This window comes from Pecten maximus, chromosome 18, assembly GCF_902652985.1.
Source record: "Pecten maximus chromosome 18, xPecMax1.1, whole genome shotgun sequence".
NCBI classification, from domain to species: domain Eukaryota; kingdom Metazoa; phylum Mollusca; class Bivalvia; order Pectinida; family Pectinidae; genus Pecten; species Pecten maximus.
In genome coordinates, this window is record NC_047032.1 from 11,608,320 (window position 1) to 11,631,530 (window position 23,211).

At 34.7% G+C, this 23,211-nt stretch overlaps 1 protein-coding gene across 1 annotated transcript in view; it reads left to right on the plus strand.

The window, feature by feature from the left end:
• LOC117317139 (exostosin-1a-like) overlaps window positions 1-23,211 on the plus strand; it is a 107,360-nt gene that overhangs the window by 48,615 nt on the left and 35,534 nt on the right. Inside the window, 2 exon segments of the mRNA XM_033871938.1 lie at window positions 9,976-10,050; window positions 11,790-11,916. Coding sequence (XP_033727829.1) covers window positions 9,976-10,050; window positions 11,790-11,916 — 202 coding nt within the window.

Consider the following 23,211-nt stretch of genomic DNA (forward strand, 5'->3'; position numbering starts at 1 on the left):
ATCAAACATCTGTAAACATGCAGTTTCTATGACACCAAACATCTGTAAACAGTTTCTATGACACCAAACATCTGTAAACAGTTTCTATGACACCAAACATCTGTAAACAGTTTCTATGACACCAAACATCTGTAAACATGCAGTTTCTATGACATCAAACATCTGTAAACAGTTTCTATGACACCAAACATCTGTAAACAGTTTCTATGACACCAAACACCTCTAAACAGTTTCTTTGACACCAAACACTTGTAAACAGTTTCTATGAAACCAAACATCTGTAAACAGTTTCTATGACACCAAACATCTGTAAACAGTTTCTATGACACCAAACATCTGTAAACATGCAGTTTCTATGACATCAAACATCTGTAAACAGTTTTTATGACACCAAACATCTGTAAACAGTTTCTATGACACCAAACATTTGTAAACAGTTTCTATGACACCAAACATCTATTAACAGTTTTTATGACACCAAACATTTGTAAACAGTTTCTATGACACCAAACATCTGTAAACAGTTTCTATATGTCACCAAAATTATATAAACATCTGTTAACAGCTCTGTGCAATGACATCAAAATGATTTTAGTATGTGATATGGTATAGATATCTAGATCTATGGTCCTTTCTTTAACACAACAGGTTGCAGAATACAGAAAAATCTTTATGACTAAGCTAAAATGTTGTAACTAATTTGGATTGTACATTGTACATATGTGATCATGGCCATGAGATTTCTTGAAACTAAATGCTCTGAAAATTGAGTGTAGTACGACGGTGCTCCCTTGAAGAAATGTTGCCCTTGTTACTCTGTCAGAATCCTAATGGCTTTCATCACACCTCTTTATCATGCGACATGAAAACAACACTTGTAATATATACATGTTCCACTGTTTGTGTTGTTAGTACGGCAAGTATATCTGATTACAATAAAATATTAAGTGATACATGCAAGTGTATTTTACAGCTTTTGGAAAAACAGATAAATTCCAGTAAAAACATCCCAAAGATGGGTTACTTGTCTAGAATGACATTCATATTTATATATATCCAGTTATCAAACACCATTTCAGTCTGTAAAACTGTTTTAAAGATTATAGCTAAAACTCTAGATCTGCATCCTCACTCACGGTACTAGTGATTTAACTTTACCTATGTATCTGTTAATAAATGCATCCAGCCAGAAACTAATGACCTCCATGAGTTACTCCAAACTATTGCATATATTATAAGATACTTCCAAATCATGTGGCTCAAAACTCTTTTTTGTGAATGATTCATATTCGTATCCCTACCTTGTGTCTTTATCAGGGATAGAACTTTTAATGAATGGATCATTACTACATTATCCCATCACCAATAATATGTTCACAATATGTTCCTTTCCATTGCTCAACCACACTTTAATTTATACACATACAGCAATTATCTTTTTTAGAGTTTGAACTACAACCCTCAGCTTTTAAAGCCAACACTCTATACTGCATTTGAAGCACTCAAAAATTACTACCGTGAGTTTTTTCATACTGCTCATTTGATACAATTGAAAGTTTGATAATTAAATTAGTAAACTCTCCAAAGGGAAGTAACTTAACCATTAAAAGAGACTTTAGAATATATCAGGCAACATACATTGCATTTACCTATAGTGAGGTTTCATCTTAAAAAACATTTCTGCAGTGGAAAGACTATTTAGTTTATATATGTAATTATTGGCATACAGATGTGTACCACAAAAAACATTCAGCTCATGATCAGCAGTTTAGCATTCTTAGCAAAATTTGCCATCGGATATTTGGAAGGTACTGCAAGATTGTGTAATTAGCTAGTTATGTACACTAAGTTGCTTAAATCCAATATCAATTAATAGAACAGAAAGTCAAAAGTTGAATATGGTAGCCATTTTAAGGACGCTTGTTCCTAAACAGGTGTCTGCTCAAAATTAAGTGGAGATCAATATTCATATTCTTCTAATAAACAATTTGTTATAAGCAAAATAAAGTGAGGACTTAAGGACCACCTTGCTTATTTTTTTGTTTCCCTGCAATTTACTTTGGTCTTGAGAATCTCATACCAGTGTCAGCAGGAGATGGTGTTCATTTTTCAGCATCAGTAACCGAATAGTGAGAACCACAAGTTGTGATGTGAATAGAAATGTCTGTATCGATCGGTAGAATTATTGGCCGCATACATTTGTTTTAGCATGCTATATACCTGCTTGGTTTATACTGCTCTGACAATATCAGTTATCAAATGGCAAAGAAGATCACCACAGATGATTTTTAATCAAAATTTCAGAGCATGTCTATCGATCAGTAGCCCACACATTTATTAGTATATAGAACTCCGGGCTGTCACTAGATACTTTAAAGACAATTTTGTAATTGAAGCTGAGAGCTGCTTCAGGAGTCAAATATAATGATAGAAATATCATATGTTTGTGATGCTGATACTGCATGATGTTACTGGTCTGGGTTTTGTTTGTCATTATCAGATCTTTTGCAGTAGAGATCAAATTGTGTTGGGGCTTTGAAAAATGAACCTATTTCTATTCCCATTTAATAGCATGCCAGGCTCACATTTTTACTAATTTGTCAAGATATTTGCAGTTTGCAAAAGAAAAAAGAAAAGAAAAATCATAATTTAAACAAATTGTGTAACAGAGAACTGTAATGAGTATTGGAATATTTTTTTTTATAAAACAATTACTTCAAATACCATATCCAAATTCCACTAATGTTGACATATCTATATCTGGAGCATTCTATTAAGCTTTGTTATTATTTCACCTATATCCACTAGATTTGCTACACAGGCATCAAAAGACTCAATACTCAATCTGTATACGTATTATTGTGTAATGAAGTGATTATCTATATCTTTATATACAGAGTTATTGCCCTTTATTTCTTTTCTCACTATTTTTAACAATCCTTGACTTAAAACGTACAAAGGCTACTTTAATTATTTGTATGCATATATATCATTGTATTTTAGTTTTGAGGATTATTGTCTTACAGAGAGTTACTAATTAATGTCAGGGACCTGAACAGGGACCTTTCAGGTCCTCTGCCGTTTTAGTCGTCAATGAGAAAAGTTTTAGGGGACTTGGGCTGATCCGGCCAATCACAGCTATCCTTGTTGTGTAACTTCCCAGTTGCATATAGTTCCCGTTTTACCAGTGTGATGACGCTCGCTAGTCGCAATTGGTGTATCCTTATTATCTACTGCTGTTTCTCAATTTACAATTAGCATGATTAAAACTGTTGAAATGTCAGGAAGTTACAAAAAAGAACTGAATAATTACTGCTTATGGTCGCGTAGTTATGCCATTCACGAGAGTGCAGGGGCAGGCATTTTATTGGCATTTCTACATCATCAGAGGCTGAGGATAAAAATGTCGCTTCTGGTAACACTTCGTCCAAGACCGCCCAATAGGAGCATAAAATCATGAAGGCCGTTATCATTTCATTATCGAACCACTCCAATGTAAGTAGTCCAACCGTTTGTACCTGATAAACGAAAACAGCCTACACTCTCACGTAGGTACACGTGTGCAATGAGGAAAAAAAAACGAAAATATTAACTAACCACATGTTGAGGCATTTTCAATTATGGCATAAGTGTAACAATTTCAGACTCAGTAAATGTTAATTAGCCCATAGCTGACAATATCCAATATTCATCGATACTTGGCCTCCTTATCCGTTGATACGAAACTGTTATTACTAGACCAAACAAGATCAGGCGGTCATTATCAGGCGTGTTTATAACGTTACCTGTACATGTATTCGGCTTTCGAAAGGCTCATTCAAGACAGTGTTTGTTAATTGTTATAGGCACAATAAGGTTTTAATACAAAGTGTGCAAGTACAGCGATTTACTATGTTTTTGGCTGTACAAGGTAGGAAGTATTATTATCTAGCTATAGGTTGTTAGACATCGACATGGTCGTTGATAGAATGAGACGTGAACTTGGTCATATTTTACACACACTGTTTACATTAGTCAAAACTTGATAGCCTAACTTGGTTATATTTTACACACGCTGTTTACATTAGTCAAAACTTGATAGCCTAGTATAAACATAAATACAGTATACTCCACATTTCACGAAATCTGATTTACGATATACTTGAGAAATCCTCTACAGAGCCTTTAATAATCTTGCATAATTTTTTCCTGTATTTACGAAGTCGCATTGTATGAAGTAAGGCTTTGTACGATAAAGTTTGGGGGTCCCCACGGGGTAATTTACCTGTTTGAACGAACCACCAACATTTCAAAAGCACTGTACATTGTCCTGAAAACAACTTGTCTGTTTATACCCGTATAGATCGCTGTAAAATCTCGTTCATATAGCTTCGTCACTTTACACATGTAAACCTGAACAGAAAGGTGTGAAAATGGCTACTCCTAGAAAAAGAAAGATTTTGGATATCCAGGCTAAACATCAAATATTGATTGACGTTGACAAATGAATTCGAATCCAAAAAAGCTAAAGCCGAAGCATATGGCATACCACAAAATTTTTGAGTACGTTGTTAAAAAATCGGGCTCAAATAGAACTTGCTTTTAATACTGGAACTTTCAGTCCAAAACGAAAATATTTACGGGCTGCAGACCACTCCGACATAGAGAAAGCCCTATTTAAATACAGTGGAACTTCGTTAACTCGAACTCGGAAAACTTGAATACCCCGCTTAACTCGAAGTACTAGTCGTCAGTCCCGGCCGAATTCTCTCTTTATCCTAGTAAAAAAAACTCGGAAAACTCGAAAAACTCGGATAATACGAAGTGAAAATTTGGTCCCAACAATAAAAATCCTACTTAAAATGATCGAATAACTCGAAGTATCATGTTTGTGTCCAACAACGATCGGTTGTAAACGCCGACATTTTTTCAACATCGAAATTCCGTTTGTATCGGCACTACAAATCTACCGATTATTATATGCGATTATAAGTGTTTCATAAATTCATGAAAGAAATTGTCGGTGAATCTTTTAGCAACAACTGTCGGTGATAAAAGGTACGGTTTTACTTACATCAGGTAATTTCCTAAGGCGGTCGCCGATAATAGTAGACACGATAGTCAACAACTTATCTACCCGCTTGCTCAAGCGGAACTAATCTCTGACACACCGGTAGATCTACTCGGCTGATGTTTTTACAGGTGTAGAAATGAAACAGTCACCGGTGCCTATTAAATCTGTAAACTGCAGAAACAATAGCGTAATTACTGCCGAGGTGTACAGAGTACGACTGTAACGGTCAGTGCTGTCTATTAAATCGGATAAAACGCCAACTCAGTAACAGTAACATTTTATACGCACATGCGCAGTACCAACTTCCTGTGCTAATACACATGGAAATGACGTGGTTGTCGGTAAAACGTAAGTTGGACTATCAAATAGTATTTTATATGTCCAATATAAGGTAATGGTTCTGATACGTTTTACATACAATCTGTTAAATTTAAAAGGTTATTTTGATATAACATAATAAATTGTTATTCGGTTGAATTCCATTTTATCGTTATTCCTTTTGCAAACATGACATGTACATCAGATCGTTATTGAAGTGACTAAGCGAAAGAAACTTTATCGAGACTGTATATCTGCAAAACTACACCAAACTACGAGTGACAGAATGAAATATTACATATACATTTACATGTATTGACCAGTCTTCACACTTAAGTGATGAGCGACAGAGCGGAGTTATAATGATTATATAATGTTGACAATGCACCAAAAATGACAACTCGCTTAATTCGAACACTCGGATAACTCAATGTTTTCTCGTGGTCCCGTCGAGATCGAGTTAACGAAGTTCCACTGTAGTTTCATAATGTGCGTGATAAAAATCCCAGTGAACGGACCAATATTATCAGGGAAGGCAGAGGAACTTGCCAATGAACACGGGTATAATGATTTCAAATCGTAGGAAGCCTCAGACTCAGACAGCAAAAGTGAAACTTACCCTCTCTGAATTCGTGGACAGTGTGACGTGGACAAAATAAAAAGTTTTGTAGAGTCATGCGAGAATATTGATGAGAAAATCTTCGCTTGTGTCACTGAACTTTCTGACTTTGCCGACATTATTCTTCAAAACAAAAAGACATGACTGATTTGTTTGCGAAAGTATAAAATGAACAGATAAATGTCTCGCCTGTAAACTGGTAAACAATGTACAAAATCTGTATCAATCTGTAGATAATAAATAAAATGTAACACTTATGCAGTGATCTTTGTAATTATAACTTGATAAGTGAAGTGACTATTTTGCCGCTTGAGTACACACGTACACTAGGCTTTAAGCCTTAAATATGAAAGGTGACCGGAATATTGTGTCTAATTTTTGTACAAATGGTGAGGCTGACCCCCCAGGGGTCTTAGGGGTGGGGCCAAAAGGGGTCAATTTGGCTAAATTGATATAAACGACTTCTCCTCTGAAACTAAGCAATGGACATTGCTCATATTTGCCTGGTTGCATCCCCTTGGGGTAGGGATTCAAAATTGTACAAATGGTGGGGCTGACCCCCTGGGGGGGCTGAGGGGCGGGGCCAAACAGTGTCAATTTGGCTAAATTGATATAAACAACTTCTTCTCTGAAACTAAGCAATGGATATCGCTCATATTCGCCTGGTAGCACACCCTTGGGGTAGGGATTCAAAATTGTACAATGGTGGGGCTGACCCCCGGGGGGGCTGAGGGGTGGGGCCAAAAGGGATCAATTTGGCTAAATTGACATTTTTAGAATTTCAATAAAAGCAATGTTCATGTACCCATATAAAATGCTTATGATATATTGACAGCAATACCAGTGATAAATATACTTAAGCATCATTCGTGTTTCATATCTCATGAAACCAGGTGAGCGATACAGGCCCTCTGGGCCTCTTGTTTTATGAATGACATTTCTATGAGACTGATTTTGCTGAAGTTATTGCCCTTTTATGTTAAATATCTGTAAATCCTCATAATCAGTTTTGAACTAATAATTAATTTCTTTCAAACTTTGCAGACAAATTAATCCTGTATTTCAATATTTCATGTGATACAATAATATATTCCTTTTTGGCATTGGATGAGCATATATGTTGTTCCTCCCCACTCTGTAGCTTCTTATCCTTTGTAAATTGCTGACTTTTAAAACTTCATCATGACATAGTACAAGTTTCAATTATTTTCATAGTTTTACTTTCTGAAATGGCATTTGCCTGTTATAATGATCAGTTTCATAGTAATAGGTCGATATTATGTATCTGCAATTAAATAAAAATTACCAGCTGAAGTACCTAGCCTGTTATACATGTCTTATTTAATATATTGACAGCTTGGGTGTAATATTCATAACAGATATGACATTATGTTATTCCGACCAAAACAATAATTATCCAGCCCCTTACACTGCACTATGATCTAGAGTGATATTTAATTCAGTACAAACATTGTTCCTTTCTTATTAAAAAATCTTATGATAATTGGTAGATTACACAAAGTCTGTCTCCAAAATGCTGTAGTGTTGGAACAATTTACTTTCATAAATATTCATGAATATTGCATGATCATCCAGAAAATATAGTGATTAAAATAAATTTCAAAATGACAAGAAAATTAATTTTTGTTTTATTTTGCATAATTAGAAGCGTTCAATGAAATCCTGTGATGGCTCGATCGATCTTGTGTGTTTACTGATATTATTGACACACGGTGCCTTGGTATTTTGACATGAGCCATGTTTCTCCTCTACTTAATTACTGGTATGGAAACAAATCTTGACAGATAATGTCGATCAAAATCCGCAGATTTTATACCTTTAATGATCACGAACTTAGCTTTAAAGTGACTCACCATTTTATATGATATTTGCTCTTATGGAAACCTACACAATGATAGATGATACAACTATATGCATTAACGTTATAATGGATTAAAAGAAATTTCAGCCGATTTTGTAACCTTGCAGTATGGAATTAATGATCAAATAATTGATTTTATTCCTGAATATTAATGTCAGTGAAATTCATCCTGAAAGTGACTGGAATTAAGTGTTTAATCTGTATATTTATAGTAGTACATCACTGCGTATGATTACTGTGTTTTCTTTGCCATTTCGTGAAATTTGGCCACCTGGCGGAAATTAGGAAGATTGTCAGTGCAGCAAAAATTGTAAACTTTAAAGGAAAATGCCAGGGCACAAAGATTAGATTACATGTCAGCACAAAAAAAAAAAACCAAAAAAACCCAGCAGATTTTAAGATTTTTTGAATTAATATGACTTCATTTGAAAAAAATAAACAGCATGCAAAAAAATGACATAATTGGGAATTGTGGTCTTTATAGGTACCTGTACCTGTATTTATACAGTCAGACAGCTGGCAAACTGTTGTACTCTCAGACATGCATTTACTTCTACATTATGTCAGAAGTAACTTCAGATCACATTATCCGGTATATATATCTGTACTACAGACAGTACAGGTATCATATAAATACAACACTTAACATACCTATGTTTCTTTGCAAAGCAGACAGATACAACTGAAAAATCTAGTGATTTTTTTCTTTATCTATTACGGATGTCTGTCTTGGTACATTTACACTATGTCCAAGATTGTCTCTATTTTGCTGAAAATTGCAGCAAAAAACAAATTGAGCATTTAGATGATGTTGCTATCTGAATGACGTCAATCGGTGCTTACACATATGCATGTTCGACACGCATTATGATGCACCATATTATTGTGTAACATTACAGATGTAACTTAGTGAGTTATAACATTACATCTCATTAAGTTTTTGGATGTCTCAAAGGTGGCCGGCGGGTGTGTTATGAACTGTGTGGGGGGATGGAGGTGGGGGGGGGGGGGGGAATGGAGGTGAGTATATGTCTGCAATAACCAGGTATGACATACCAGGTACATTAATACAGTAGAAATTGGCTTGCAGTCATTCCTGTTACCTGTGACAATATTTACGTTTTTTAAGCTGACAACTTTTATTTGGGAGTTATGCCCCTTTCCCAGAAGATTATTCCACAACCGAAAACTGAGGGAGTGAGAGGTCCTTCCGGTCAAAATCCTCCCTTTATCTTGCCCATGCTGTATCTCAGAAACTACACTACTTATTACTGGAACTCCATACTCCAGCATGGTGGGTTCTGACCTAGGTATTTTCGTTTAACGTCCTATTACCAGCCAGGGTCGTTTAAGGTCATGCATGCCTGGTTTTTGATGTGGAGGAAAGCTGGATGCCCGGAGAAAAAACACCGGCCTATGGTCTGTACCAGGCAACGTACTGCCCTACATAGGTTTCGAACTCGTGACCCAGAGGTGGAGGGCTAGTGATTAAATGTCGGAATACCTTAATCACTCTGCCACCATGGCCCTCTGTTCACTTATATTATATTAAAAATTTATAGGTCAGAGGCAGTAGCCGGCATTGGTCATGTATGCATGGTAGGTCACTTTGACCTACAATTTGACCTTTGACCTACATCAAAGAAGAAATATTACTCAGGCCTGATCTCCGGCACTACTTGTCACTGAAATTTAATATTACTTTGGGTATAATTGTCTTTTTCCCCAGGTAACTTGCATGCATAACTTGAACTTCTGATATCACCTGCTAAATTTAGTGATAATCCTGAATTCATTCACTTGAATATTTTATTGAATTACTGAATTAGATAGGCCTGTCAAACATTGTATGCATTGAATTAGTTCTTATATACTCTAATTCATCATCTGTACATTTTTGTTTAAAATTTCACACCCGGTGGGGGACTGTAATTTGTTGAATTATTTTCTTGTTAATATATGCTTAATCTGGATAAGACAGTTTTGGCATCCACAGCATGCATTTGCCATCTGGAATTTGACTTCTATCTGAGAGGGACATTATGTTCCCTCCATCTATAGTGATTCCTGTGTATAACATTCCCACTTGTTTGTATATTTCAGGACTGATTATAAGAAGCTGTTATACAATGCTACGTTTTCACTTGTGCCAAGAGGGAGGAGGCTCGGCTCCTACAGGTGAGTGGACAGTTATATCATAGACATTTCGATCTCTTAACCTCCACTTGACAGGTTCTAAATCTTAACAATACTTAATGTACCAAACAATCTCGCCATTCATAAAATTTCCCAATACCGTAAATGTACACATTTTAGCGATAATTTTATTTTAGCGGTATTCTTGTTGTATCATTTTTTGTGCTGGAAAATTATGATGGTTTAGTTTGGTTTTGCACTAAAATTTGAGTGTTTCAGATTAAATACGTTTACAGCTATTGCCTCCTCTTATCAATAGATCTTTTCTTAACACTTTTCCAGGACAATCATTCTTTAAATCTTGCCTTCTGTGGCATATATTTATGCTCATTCATTTTGAAGATCTCTCGATTATTTCTGTCACAAATCTACTAATATATGTGATAGCACTAATTTTGTTGTGCATTAAAATTATATTTGTACAACTGAGAAGAACAATTCTAAAACATTTCCAATTTGAGGTTTAACTTTTGAAAGAAACTTCAAAGGCAATCTTGGCATTTTTTTTGATAATTTTACTGAAGTAAATTACATATGGCTCTGCAAAGTGCATACTAATTAATATTTCACAAAAAATATGTTTTCATTTTGTATGCAAAAGCTATACTATATTAGAAGATGATTTAAGATGATTTAAGATGTCAAGATGAAACATATTTTTTTTCTATAATTTTGGTGTTAAAACAGAATTAACCATATATTTTAGCTTTTTACATGTGAGATATTGTATTTGACCTAATAAGAGCACCCTTACCTTTTTTTTCCAGGAAAGAGGATCATGTTGTGCTATTTGAAACATGATCTGCCATATAATATTCAGTCTTTTAACCAAAGAACCTGGATTGTTTTCATTTCATGAATACATGTAAATGAAATCAAACAAGTGTTTTATTTTTCCCATCCAGATTTCACAAGGAAACTTTATCTAGCACATGATTTTTAGCTCACCTGCCCAAAGGGTAGCATGCTGGGGTGAAGGGCCAATAAGTCTGTTTAAATGAATGACCGTGACCTACATTCAAGGTCACAGGGGTCAAATAGGCAAAATTCCTACGACTTCTTCTCAAAAACCAAAAGACCCAGGGAGTTGAAATTGGGCTTGTAGCATGCTTTTATGAAGGGCTACCAAGTTTGATCAAATGAATGGCTTTGACCTATATTCAAGGTCACATGTGTCAAGTAGGCTGAAATCTATCAACAGCTTTTCAATAACCAAGAGGGCCGGGGACTTGTAATTGGGCCTGTAGCATGCTGGATTGAAGAGCTACCAAGTTTGTTCAAATGAATGACCTTGACCTGCATTCAAAGTCGCAGGTTTCAAATATGTTAAAATCTTTAAACAGTTATTTCTCCATAGCCAAGAGGCTCCTAGAACTGCATATTAGGCCAACAGTATGCTGGAATGAAGGACGAGAAAATTTATTGATGTGAATAAACCTAGTCTACTCTGATATTTGAATAAAGTGGTAATCAGCATAGTATCTGCAGAAATGACCTAAATCAACTAAATTACTTCAAAGTTGCTGTAAAACCATGTGTGTGATACAGGCCCATAGGGCCTCTTGAGTTAAGCATACCCATTTTGTGTTTTTGTAAGTGCTAAGTGTGCTTATTAGGTCAGATATGGTAAATGAACTAAACAATAGTTGTTGATCATTCAAAATAAGTATTATTGATGCGTAACTTTCTTTCATTAATTCTTTTAATGTTTGGTTTGACAGATTTTTGGAAGCCCTGCAGGCAGGGAGCATTCCATTTTTGCTGAGTAATGGTTGGGAACTGCCTTTTTCTGAAGTGATAGATTGGAAAAAGGCTGTAATATGGGGAGATGAAAGACTTTTACTACAGGTGAGTTATCTCCCTTTTAATCAAAATTAATACATACATATGACTGTCCCTGGGAAATTATTTCTCAGGGAAAGTTACATGTGGACGGGGCCCAACGAACACCCACAGGTCTATAATATAGTTGATGGAATCCTACCCAATTGGTCCAGAAGCTGGACTGGTGTTCTTGGTTAAAAATGCTGCAGTGAAATGAAGCTTGACATTAATCTGTAGGCAGTACTAGTGTTTGTTCAGGAATGCTTTCTGGACATTTGGAAATTGAATCAGAGTCGGTCACATGTTTGCTATTAATTAATTGGATCTACTGTGAAAACCTCATAATTGTTTATAGGGAAGGTCATCTGGTTCGGCTGTGTGATTTATGAGGTCAGAAGGAAATTTGGTGGGAAGTTTTGTCTTTCTGTAGAACAATTGCTCTGATTTCTTTTTAAGGTCGAAATGAATTTAAGAACCTGAATATGATTTTAGAAAAACAATGTATGGATAGAAGCTGATGGATAAACTTAAGCTTGATAATACAATGTAATGATAACAGCTGATGGATAACATTGATAATATATAATGTACAGATAACAGCTGAAGGATAATATTGATAATACAATGTAATGATAACAGCTGATGGATAACATTGATAATACAATGTAATGATAACAGCTGATGGATAACTTTGATAATACAATGTACGGATAACAGCTGATGGATAACATTGATAATACAATGTAATGATAACAGCTGATGGATAACATTGATAATACAATGTAATGATAACAGCTGATGGATAACATTGATAATATATAATGTACAGATAACAGCTGATGGATAACATTGATAATATATAATGTACAGATAACAGCTGATGGATAACTTTGATAATACAATGTACGGATAACAGCTGATGGATAACATTGATAATACAATGTAATGATAACAGCTGATGGATAACATTGATAATACAATGTAATGATAACAGCTGATGGATAACATTGATAATATATAATGTACAGATAACAGCTGATGGATAACATTGATAATATATAATGTACAGATAACAGCTGATGGATAACATTGATAATACAATGTAATGATAACAGTTGATGGATAACTTTGATAATACAATGTAATGATAACAGCTGATGGATAACATTGATAATATATAATGTACAGATAACAGCTGATGGATAACATTGATAATACAATGTAATGATAACAGTTGATGGATAACTTTGATAATACAATGTAATGATAACAGCTGATGGATAACATTGATAATACAATGTAATGATAACAACAGATGGATAACTTTGATAATACAATGTAATGATAACAGCTGATGGATAACATTGATAATACAATGTAATGATAACAACAGATGGATAACATTGATAATACAATGTAATGATAACAGCTGATGGATAACATTGATAATACAATGTAATGATAACAGCTGAAGGATAACATTGATAATACAACGTAATGATAACAGCTGATGGATAACATTGATAATATATAATGTACAGATAACAGCTGAAGGATAACATTGATAATACAATGTACGGATAACAGCTGATGGATAACTTTGATAATACAATGTAATGATAACAGCTGATGGATAACATTGATAATACAATGTAATGATAACAGCTGATGGATAACTTTGATAATACAATGTAATAACAGCTGATGGATAACATTGATAATACAATGTAATGATAACAGCTGATGGATAACTTTGATAATACAATGTACGGATAACAGCTGATGGATAACATTGATAATACAATGTAATGATAACAGCTGATGGATAACTTTGATAATACAACATAATGATAACAGCTGATGGATAACATTGATAATACAATGTAATGATAACAGCTGATGGATAACTTTGATAATACAATGTAATGATAACAGCTGATGGATAACTTTGATAATACAATGTAATGATAACAGCTGATGGATAACATTGATAATACAATGTAATGATAACAGCTGATGGATAACTTTGATAATACAATGTAATGATAACAACAGATGGATAACATTGATAATACAATGTAATGATAACAGCTGATGGATAACATTGATAATACAATATAATGATAACAACAGATGGATAACATTGATAATACAATGTAATGATAACAGCTGATGGATAACTTTGATAATACAATGTAATGATAACAGCTGATGGATAACTTTGATAATACAATGTAATGATAACAACAGATGGATAACATTGATAATACAATGTAATGATAACAGCTGATGGATAACTTTGATAATACAATGTACGGATAACAACTGATGGATAACTTTGATAATACAATGTAATGATAACAGCTGATGGATAACTTTGATAAAACAATGTAATGATAACAACTGATGGATAACTTTGATAATACAATGTAATGATAACAACTGATGGATAACTTTGATAATACAATGCAATGATAACAGCTGATGGATAACTTTGATAATACAATGTAATGATAACAGCTGATGGATAAAATTGATAATACAATGTAATGATAACAGCTGATGGATAACATTGATAATACAATGTAATGATAACAGCTGATGGATAACATTGATAATACAATGTAATGATAACAGCTGATGGATAACTTTGATAATACAATGTAATGATAACAGCTGATGGATAACATTGATAATACAATGTAATGATAACAGCTGATGGATAACATTGATAATACAATGTAATGATAACAGCTGATGGATAACATTGATAATTAAGAAATAATTAACGATGATTCGTGTATTGTTGCAGGATATACAACGAGGACGAAGATATTTTGCAATTAAATTAATAACGAAGGCCGCAGGCCTGAGTTATTAATTAAAATTGCAAATTATCCGAGTCCGAGTTGTATATCCTGCAACAATACAGGAGTCAAAGTTGATTATTTCTATTCTACCATGTACTGTTTAGTTCTCTGAGATCGACCTCTTTCTAATAGAAAAACAGCAAAAAAACCCCGAGAAAACCTTGTACAAATGTAATTTATTTCTTGAGTATTGCATTATTTGTTGATGAAATATACAGGCAATACAGTACTACGATCAAGAGTACTATCATATGGCATTGATTTTGAAAATTAAAAAAAACGGAGGAAAAAAAAAGAAAAAAGGATAGGATTCGAACTCGCGTCGTGATAAAAATTTATTGAAAGACTAACCCATTAGTCCACTCGGCTATAGTAGCCTTTCATAAAATGGGTGAATATTAGATATATAAAATTGTAACAGCCATGACTCGCGACCGTGTATTATTGGCACGAGCGTGGGTTATTGGAAAATAATACATGGTTTTAAACCAATCAAAACTGGCGTTGCATAGCAAACATGGTAGAATACAATGTAATGATAACAGCTGATGGATAACATTGATAATACAATGTAATGATAACAGCTGATGGATAACATTGATAATATAATGTATTAGAGCATAATAGCTGACGGATAAGTAACATGATGATACAAAGGTTTTGTGTTTTAAGAAGGATAAAGAAATATGAATCAGTAATTGTTAAATTAATCAACCAATCAATCATCAGTATTAAGTTGATGAATTGTCTTAAGTTAAATTGTACTTCAGGGCAGCAATATTTAGACACAGTTGAATTGTGTTTGTATAAATTTGGTTGTAAGGAACATTCACTGCAGCTCAAACGTAATGTAAGAGAAAACCTCAGGGGTATAATTAGAGAGAATGCTTGGGTAATCGTATCACATTCAAGTATGAATTATACTGTATTGGACTTGTATGTAGGTTATGTAGGGTACTTGAGAAGGAGAATTTGTCTGACCATGTAATAAATGAAGAAAATCTGCTGAATCCTATGAAATACATTGTGATGATAATTATTGTGTTGTTAGTTGTCAGCCTTCCACATTTGTCATAGTAATCTTGATTTTTGGAACAAGTTATTGACTTAATAATAGTAGGAGGAAGCGTCCTTACGTTACCGCTACACATGTGTTTCTTCTTTGATGTGTTTGTGTACATCTTTCACTTCCGTATTCCACAGTTGGTTTTTGTGTATATCTTTCACTTCCGTATTAATATTGCATAGTTGGTTTTTACATGAAATGTAACATGGAGGAAAACCTCAGCCTTGCATTAAATATTTTTGTATTGATATAACAATGTGTCGTTTTGCATAAAATATTTTTCAGTTTCTGTATAGATTTGAGTAAATTATAGGTTTTCTGCTTAACTCTTGCAGCATTGTGAGTTTGTGTTCCTTATATAATGATTTAAACAGAAATTCAGTAATATTTAATATCATGCAATTATATGGTAGAAATATTGTATGAATTATCTCCCCTTATTAAGTTAAAATAAAGGAGTTATTTTTTATTTTATTGGACAGTTAGCTAAAAAAATCTTAGAAAAAAAGTAAAAAGTTGCCCTAGATTAACTGGTTGGTGCAGAGGTCTTTGTTTCCTCAATTCCTCCTCAATTATTTGACCTTTGACCTATGATAGCTTTACTGAACATCATAGTGTGTGGCTTAACAGCCCAATTATTTTGTCTCTGCATCAATCTTAAAAAACCTTTAGACTGATTCAGCTCAGAAGGGTTGGTGATCGTCTTTCTAATAAGGTCTCAAGTGGTCTTATCTACGTGGTCTGTTGGTATTTATCACTAGTGTACCATGTCCCCTCCAACCAAACAAGTCTACGTATTTATATTACATATGTTGGCAGTCCACAATAGGACAGAATTTGTTCACTTGCTATTAAAAAAGGTGAACAAATCCGTATAGGTAAAACCTTGTTCTGTAAGCATGCCCTTAACTCTCAAAATGCAGGATTTCAGCTTGTGGTTATTCGGTCTGTTGTCATCCGTAGCAGTAAAGTGATAATTTTGACCCCATTTTTAACTGCCAAAAACAGGCTGTAATTCGCTCAAGTATGTTATTGGATTCTCACAAAATGAAGAAAAAAAAACAACAAAACTCATGAATATGTAGGAAATTATAAAGAAAAGACAACTGTTTTTTTCCTATTAAGCTGCAGGCACACTGACTTGTAAATTTCAGGTAAAAATATTAGCACTTCAATTGTTTTTCCATCTAGGTATGTAAGGCACTTAAAATCACAAGTAATATTGTGTTTAATTTGGTAAGATAACAGTATGTCAGTTTTTTTATTAGATTACCTCAAAGATGAATTCATCAGGATTAAAAGTTAGGTTTCTTAACGCAGTCTGACAAACTATTCAGTGTAGGTGACTTGATTAAGCAGAGTTGCGTTTTGTTGATTCTGACGGCAATATGTCACTATAAAGTAATTTTGGGACCGATATGACAAGCTGCATGCTGTGGGACAGATAAATATAATACATTGCAAATGTTAATACTGTAACAAACGTTCTTGGAACTATTTTCAGTAATATGCCAAAATGGTTGTTATAAACAGGGGACCATGTTGGCAGGCTGGTGTATTGAAGTTATACAATAAAAGTTTTCAAGAAAATTTAAAACTAATTAACATTTCAAAATTTGTGTTATATACTGAGAGTCATTGTGACAGGTTTGACTACACACATGTATTTATAAAACTGTCTGCTATCTGTGCGGTACTATATGATCCTATTTCACACGACACATTATAATCTGACATGGATACATTGACAGGAGGTCTCTTAACTAACATAACTTACAATTGGATGACAATGTTACATTATGATGAAGCACAATATAAGGCCTATAAAAATGTTGTTTGTGTTACAAAATGGCCATCTCCCCATAATAGTAACTGACACCCATCATTTGCATAAGAATTATTATACAAGCTTGCACAGAAGGCCTTGCATGCTTTTAAGACATACCTGTTTATTAGACTTTTTCATGCTTTTTCCTAATATTGCCTTAAGTTTATGTAAAAATTCTTGGAAAATTTTGCATTAATTATTACGTTTTGCTTTTATTATAGTTTTTTCAAATTTCAGGTAACAAAACATGTGTGTAGAATCTGAATGTCGGGGGCAATTCATGATCATTTTGTACATTCAGGCCAGATATGGAAATTTTATCCTCTGCTGTAAAGTTGTCACAAACAAAATGTCAGCAGAGCTTCACAGTTCTGACCCAAATTCTACAGCTTTGTGCAGTATTCATTTCTCCAGTGCCTCGTACATGAAATATCTTTAATAATGTCACTGTAGTTCATCAGTATTCTGCTACTGTTGAAATGTTTTGGGAAATATCCTTTGGGAAAACGACGCTATGCTTAATCTTAAATCTGGGCAATTTAGTTATGTGGACTGGAATGTCAATCATCGTAATTGACATGCAGGTGCTTGCATAGTACATAGCCTGTGTTTATTTGTGGTACAGCATATACATGTATATATATACCTGCATGGGTGTTCTAGTAAAATGTATCACCAGGTAAATTTGTGCCTGACCTGTATATACTTTGTGGCTGGTGGCCTGTGGCATAGTGGACTAGGTCTTTTTCAGGCATTATGGCCGCATTCTTTATGCAATATTGCATTTGCCCGCATTGATGGTGCTGTCTGCCATATGCAGACCAATGGATATGATTAAATGGTGGACATGTCTTGATTGTAGTGGCCTAATAATCTATGTGTGGTTTGTATTCAGCAGGCCTGGGTCCTTGTGGCATATATATAGTGGCCTTAATCTTTGTGTGGCATATATTGGATTCAGCAGATCTAGATCTGGGTCTGTGTTGCATTAATAAGTGTTCTTAATAGTATGGTGGTCTTCATCTTTGTGTGGCATAGATAATAATATCAAGCCAGGGTCTGTGTGGCATATAGTGGCACTTGGGTCCCTGGTGTAAGATGAAATTTATGACACATTTCACTAGATGTGTAGAGTTCAAATAATGGACCATGATTTCCTGTTAAAGTCATCCATTTAGTCATGATAAGGTGTCTTATACTGCACTTGAACATCAGTCCTCTTCAGCATGCAATCTGTCAATTTTATCGGAAAAAATCTAGAGTTCCTGACGAGAATTACTATTCAGCACTGCGTCACTGTATTGAAAAAATGGCAGCAGAACACAGTCAGCAATTTGACTGAATTATATAAATCTTGAGTTAACAAACCTACAAACTACTGAATGTTAATGTAGGCAGATAGACTAGGGGAATCTGTTACTAAGCACAAAGATTAGAGATTAAATTATGTAAGTACAGAGAAATTGCTATTGCATGTGAAGAGACCATACTGCAGATATGTGTATGAGGACTAGAGAATGGCTGCTGTATATAGGAGGACTACAGAAAGCCTGCTGTATGTACGAGGACTAGGGAATGCCTGCTGTATGTACGAGGACTAGGGAATGCCTGCTGTATGGATGAGGACTAGAGAATGCCTGCTGTATGGATGAGGACTAGAGAATGCCTGCTGTGTGTTGGACTAGGGAATGCCTGCTGTATGGATGAGGACTAGAGAATGCTTGCTGTATGTACGAGGACTAGAGAATGCCTGCTGTATGTACGAGGACTAGAGAATGCCTGCTGTATGGATGAGGACTAGAGAATGCCTGCTGTGTGTTGGACTAGGGAATGCCTGCTGTATGTACGAGGACTAGAGAATGCTTGCTGTATGTATGAGGACTAGAGAATGCTTGCTGTATGTACGAGGACTAGAGAATGCCTGCTGTATGTACGAGGACTAGAGAATGCCTGCTGTATGGATGAGGACTAGAGAATGCCTGCTGTATGTACGAGGACTAGAGAATGCCTGCTGTATGTACGAGGACTAGAGAATGCCTGCTGTATGTACGAGGACTAGAGAATGCCTGCTGTATGTACGAGGACTAGAGAATGCTTGCTGTATGTACGAGGACTAGAGAATGCCTGCTGTATGGATGAGGACTAGAGAATGCCTGCTGTATGTACGAGGACTAGATAATGCCTGCTGTAGGTACGAGGACTAGAGAATGCCTGCTGTATGTACGAGGACTAGAGAATGCCTGCTGTATGGATGAGGACTAGAGAATGCCTGCTGTATGGATGAGGACTAGAGAATGCCTGCTGTATGTACGAGGACTAGGGAATGCCTGCTGTATGGATGAGGACTAGGGAATGCTTGATGTATGGACGAGGACTAGGGAATGCCTGCTGTATGGATGAGGGACGATCGAGTACTATAGAGTATCAAATGTGGGGACGATCGAGTACTAGAGTATCAAATGTAGGGACGATTGAGTACTAGAGTATCAAATTTAGGAATGATTGAGTACTAGAGTATCAAATGTAGGGACGATTTAGTGCTAGAGTATCAAATGTGGGGATGATCGAGTACTAGAGTATCAAATGTAGGGACGATCGAGGACTAGAGTATCAAATTTAGGAATGATTGAGTACTAGAGTATCAAATGTAGGGACGATTTAGTGCTAGAGTATCAAATGTAGGGACGATTGAGTACTAGAGTATCAAATGTAGGGACGATTGAGTACTAGAGTATCAAATGTAGGAACGATTGAGTACTAGAGTATCAAATGTAGGGATGATTGAGTACTAGAGTATCAAATGTAGGAACGATTGAGGACTAGAGTATCAAATGTAGGGACGATTGAGTACTAGAGTATCAAATGTAGGGACGATTGAGTACTAGAGTATCAAATGTGGGGATGATTGAGTACTAGAGTATCAAATGTAGGGACGATCAAGTACTAGAGTATCAAATGTAGGGACGATCGAGGACTAGAGTATCAAATTAAGGGAGGATTAAGTACTATATATATATATAGAATTCCAAATATGTTTATATAAGGACAAGGACTAGAGCATCAGCTGTTTAGCCAAAAACTAGAAATTAAAGTGAAATGATCGAGTGCTGTCAGTAGGAATAAATACAAATTTCTTATGTCTCTAATATTTTGAATATATATAACCCAATTTAAAACTTGTTTAAATGAACCTGGTAAAGAACCAATAAAAGTTCAGCTATTACTTTAGAGAACTATGGGTAATTAGAAGCATTGCTGCAATGTCAATAAATATCTGGCAATGGATATAATACTGTTTTCAATTCTAAGAGCCTCATTTGCCTAATGATTCTCTTTCAAAAAGATCATCAATTGCTGCTATTAAGAATTCAAATTTTCATTCTATAAGATGAAGATTGCAAAACCCTCACAGACTTTTAATTAAATTTGGTTTGAAAATTGCTCAAATATTTAGATTTTGCGACAATTTGTCAAATACTGCAGAAATAGCCATTATCATTACCATGTGTGGTGTCTTGGGTATAGAATTCTAGCATCATCTGTATTACTGTCTTAGGGTCTATAAATAAACCTGGCTGATCTCCGGTTCATCAAACTTTGTGATACTGGTACAAGAGAAATTTCTTTTATTAAGAGGATACTGAAAATATTTATCCTGTTAAATTTCTTGTTGGTTTGTTTGTTCAAAATATGTGAAATTTGCTAATTACCAAAATATACGAGATTGAACAGTTATTATAGTGTCTCATATGCCTGGTCTCGACATTTAGATTTAAGAAATGAAAAATAAGTGATGTTTAATATGTTAGGTTGGACACATGTACTCAAGTATATCTGGTATATGATTTATGCTACGATTTAAAAACATTGGAATTTGTTCTGCATTTATTACCCACCATGCACCGTTCTAATCAATCTTTTTGGCTTGTCCATCTATTCTTCAAAAAATTGTAAATATCGCTATTTCTTGAGAAATACTGCATGGACATTTCTTAAATTCATTATGGCGGTTCTCATAATTAGTCCCTCATGTTCAATTTTAATTTGAGACTGATTGGAAAAACAAATGGCTGTTCAGAAAGTTCTTAATATTAAAATATTGTAGGGACATTTCTCAAATTCAATATATTACCATGTTTCCGTGATAATAAACCTCTCATTGTACATGCTCATGTTTTGTTTTTGTAGATGTTTCTTAGATTTCATAATTCCTTAGCTGTGCAAGTTCTGTGAAATAGAGGTGAATATTGCAAGACAAAGTGTTGTTTGGGACAATCGAGTACTAGAAAACTAAACGTAGAGACAATACTAGAATTTCAAATGTAGGGATGAGTACTAGAATTTCAAATGTAGGGACGGGTACTAGAATTTCAAATGTAGGGATGAGTACTAGACTTTCAAATGTAGGGATGAGTACTAGACTTTCAAATGTAGGGACGAGTACTAGAATTTCAAATGTTAAAGGACGAGTACTAGAATTTCAAATGTAGGGACGGGTACTAGAATTTCAAATGTAGGGATGGGCACTAGACTTTCAAATGTAGGGATGAGTACTAGACTTTCAAATGTAGGGACGAGTACTAGAATTTCAAATGTTAAAGGACGAGTACTAGAATTTCAAATGTAGGGACGGGTACTAGAATTTCAAATGTAGGGATGGGTACCAAATGTTGCCAAATCACTGTCTACATTCCAAATGGAATCTCAGAAATTTGATAAAATAAATGATAAGACAATGTTCTATAACAATTTTATTGATATTGTTTTAACCAGATTTAATCCAATATGATTGTAGATGTTCTGTACATCCTACTAAACCAGTAAGTGCCGTTGTGTGAGATTTGCCTCTGCCAATATTACTGTAATAAAGTAAATTACACAAGAAATACACGGGGAATCCTAAGTGCCTTTACATGTAGCCAGTAAAAAATGTTTAGCTGGAATCCACCTCTGGGGTCTGGAATTACAGTATATATTGAAATTACAGATAAAATGATATCCTTTGCTGTGTATTGATTTTGAAATCTGGTATGAAGATTTTTGTCAGGAGAGTCAGTTATCGAGTAAGGCTTGATATACCTAATAATACACACTGATGACATCATTGTTTGGTCCGATCGACTTCTGATCATGGGGATAAGTCATCGTTTGTTTACCGTGTTAGGTCGACCAGTCCATGTTTACATTTTTGAGGTTAATTCAAGTACTTCATTCTGACTAATAAAGGTTTAGATAGACATACTATCATCAATGTAGGAGTATACAGCTCTGCATGGATCTGTTTAAATAGCAGGATGGGGATCCGGAACTGATAATTTTATAAAATCACATGTACTTCAGTCTCTTAGGTCTGAAATTATTTCATCACCTCTCCACTAAAAAATATTTCATCACGTCTCCCCTTTGACCAAAGAAAGACATTTTATTGTATTAGTACTGGTTCTTCTTCTGGTTCTTCTCCTTCTGGTTCTAGGTCTTCAAACAAGCATTAACTTTCCAAAAGCTAAAAGGGCAACCAACAGCTTTAGTTATTAGTATGCAGTTATAGTTGAGTT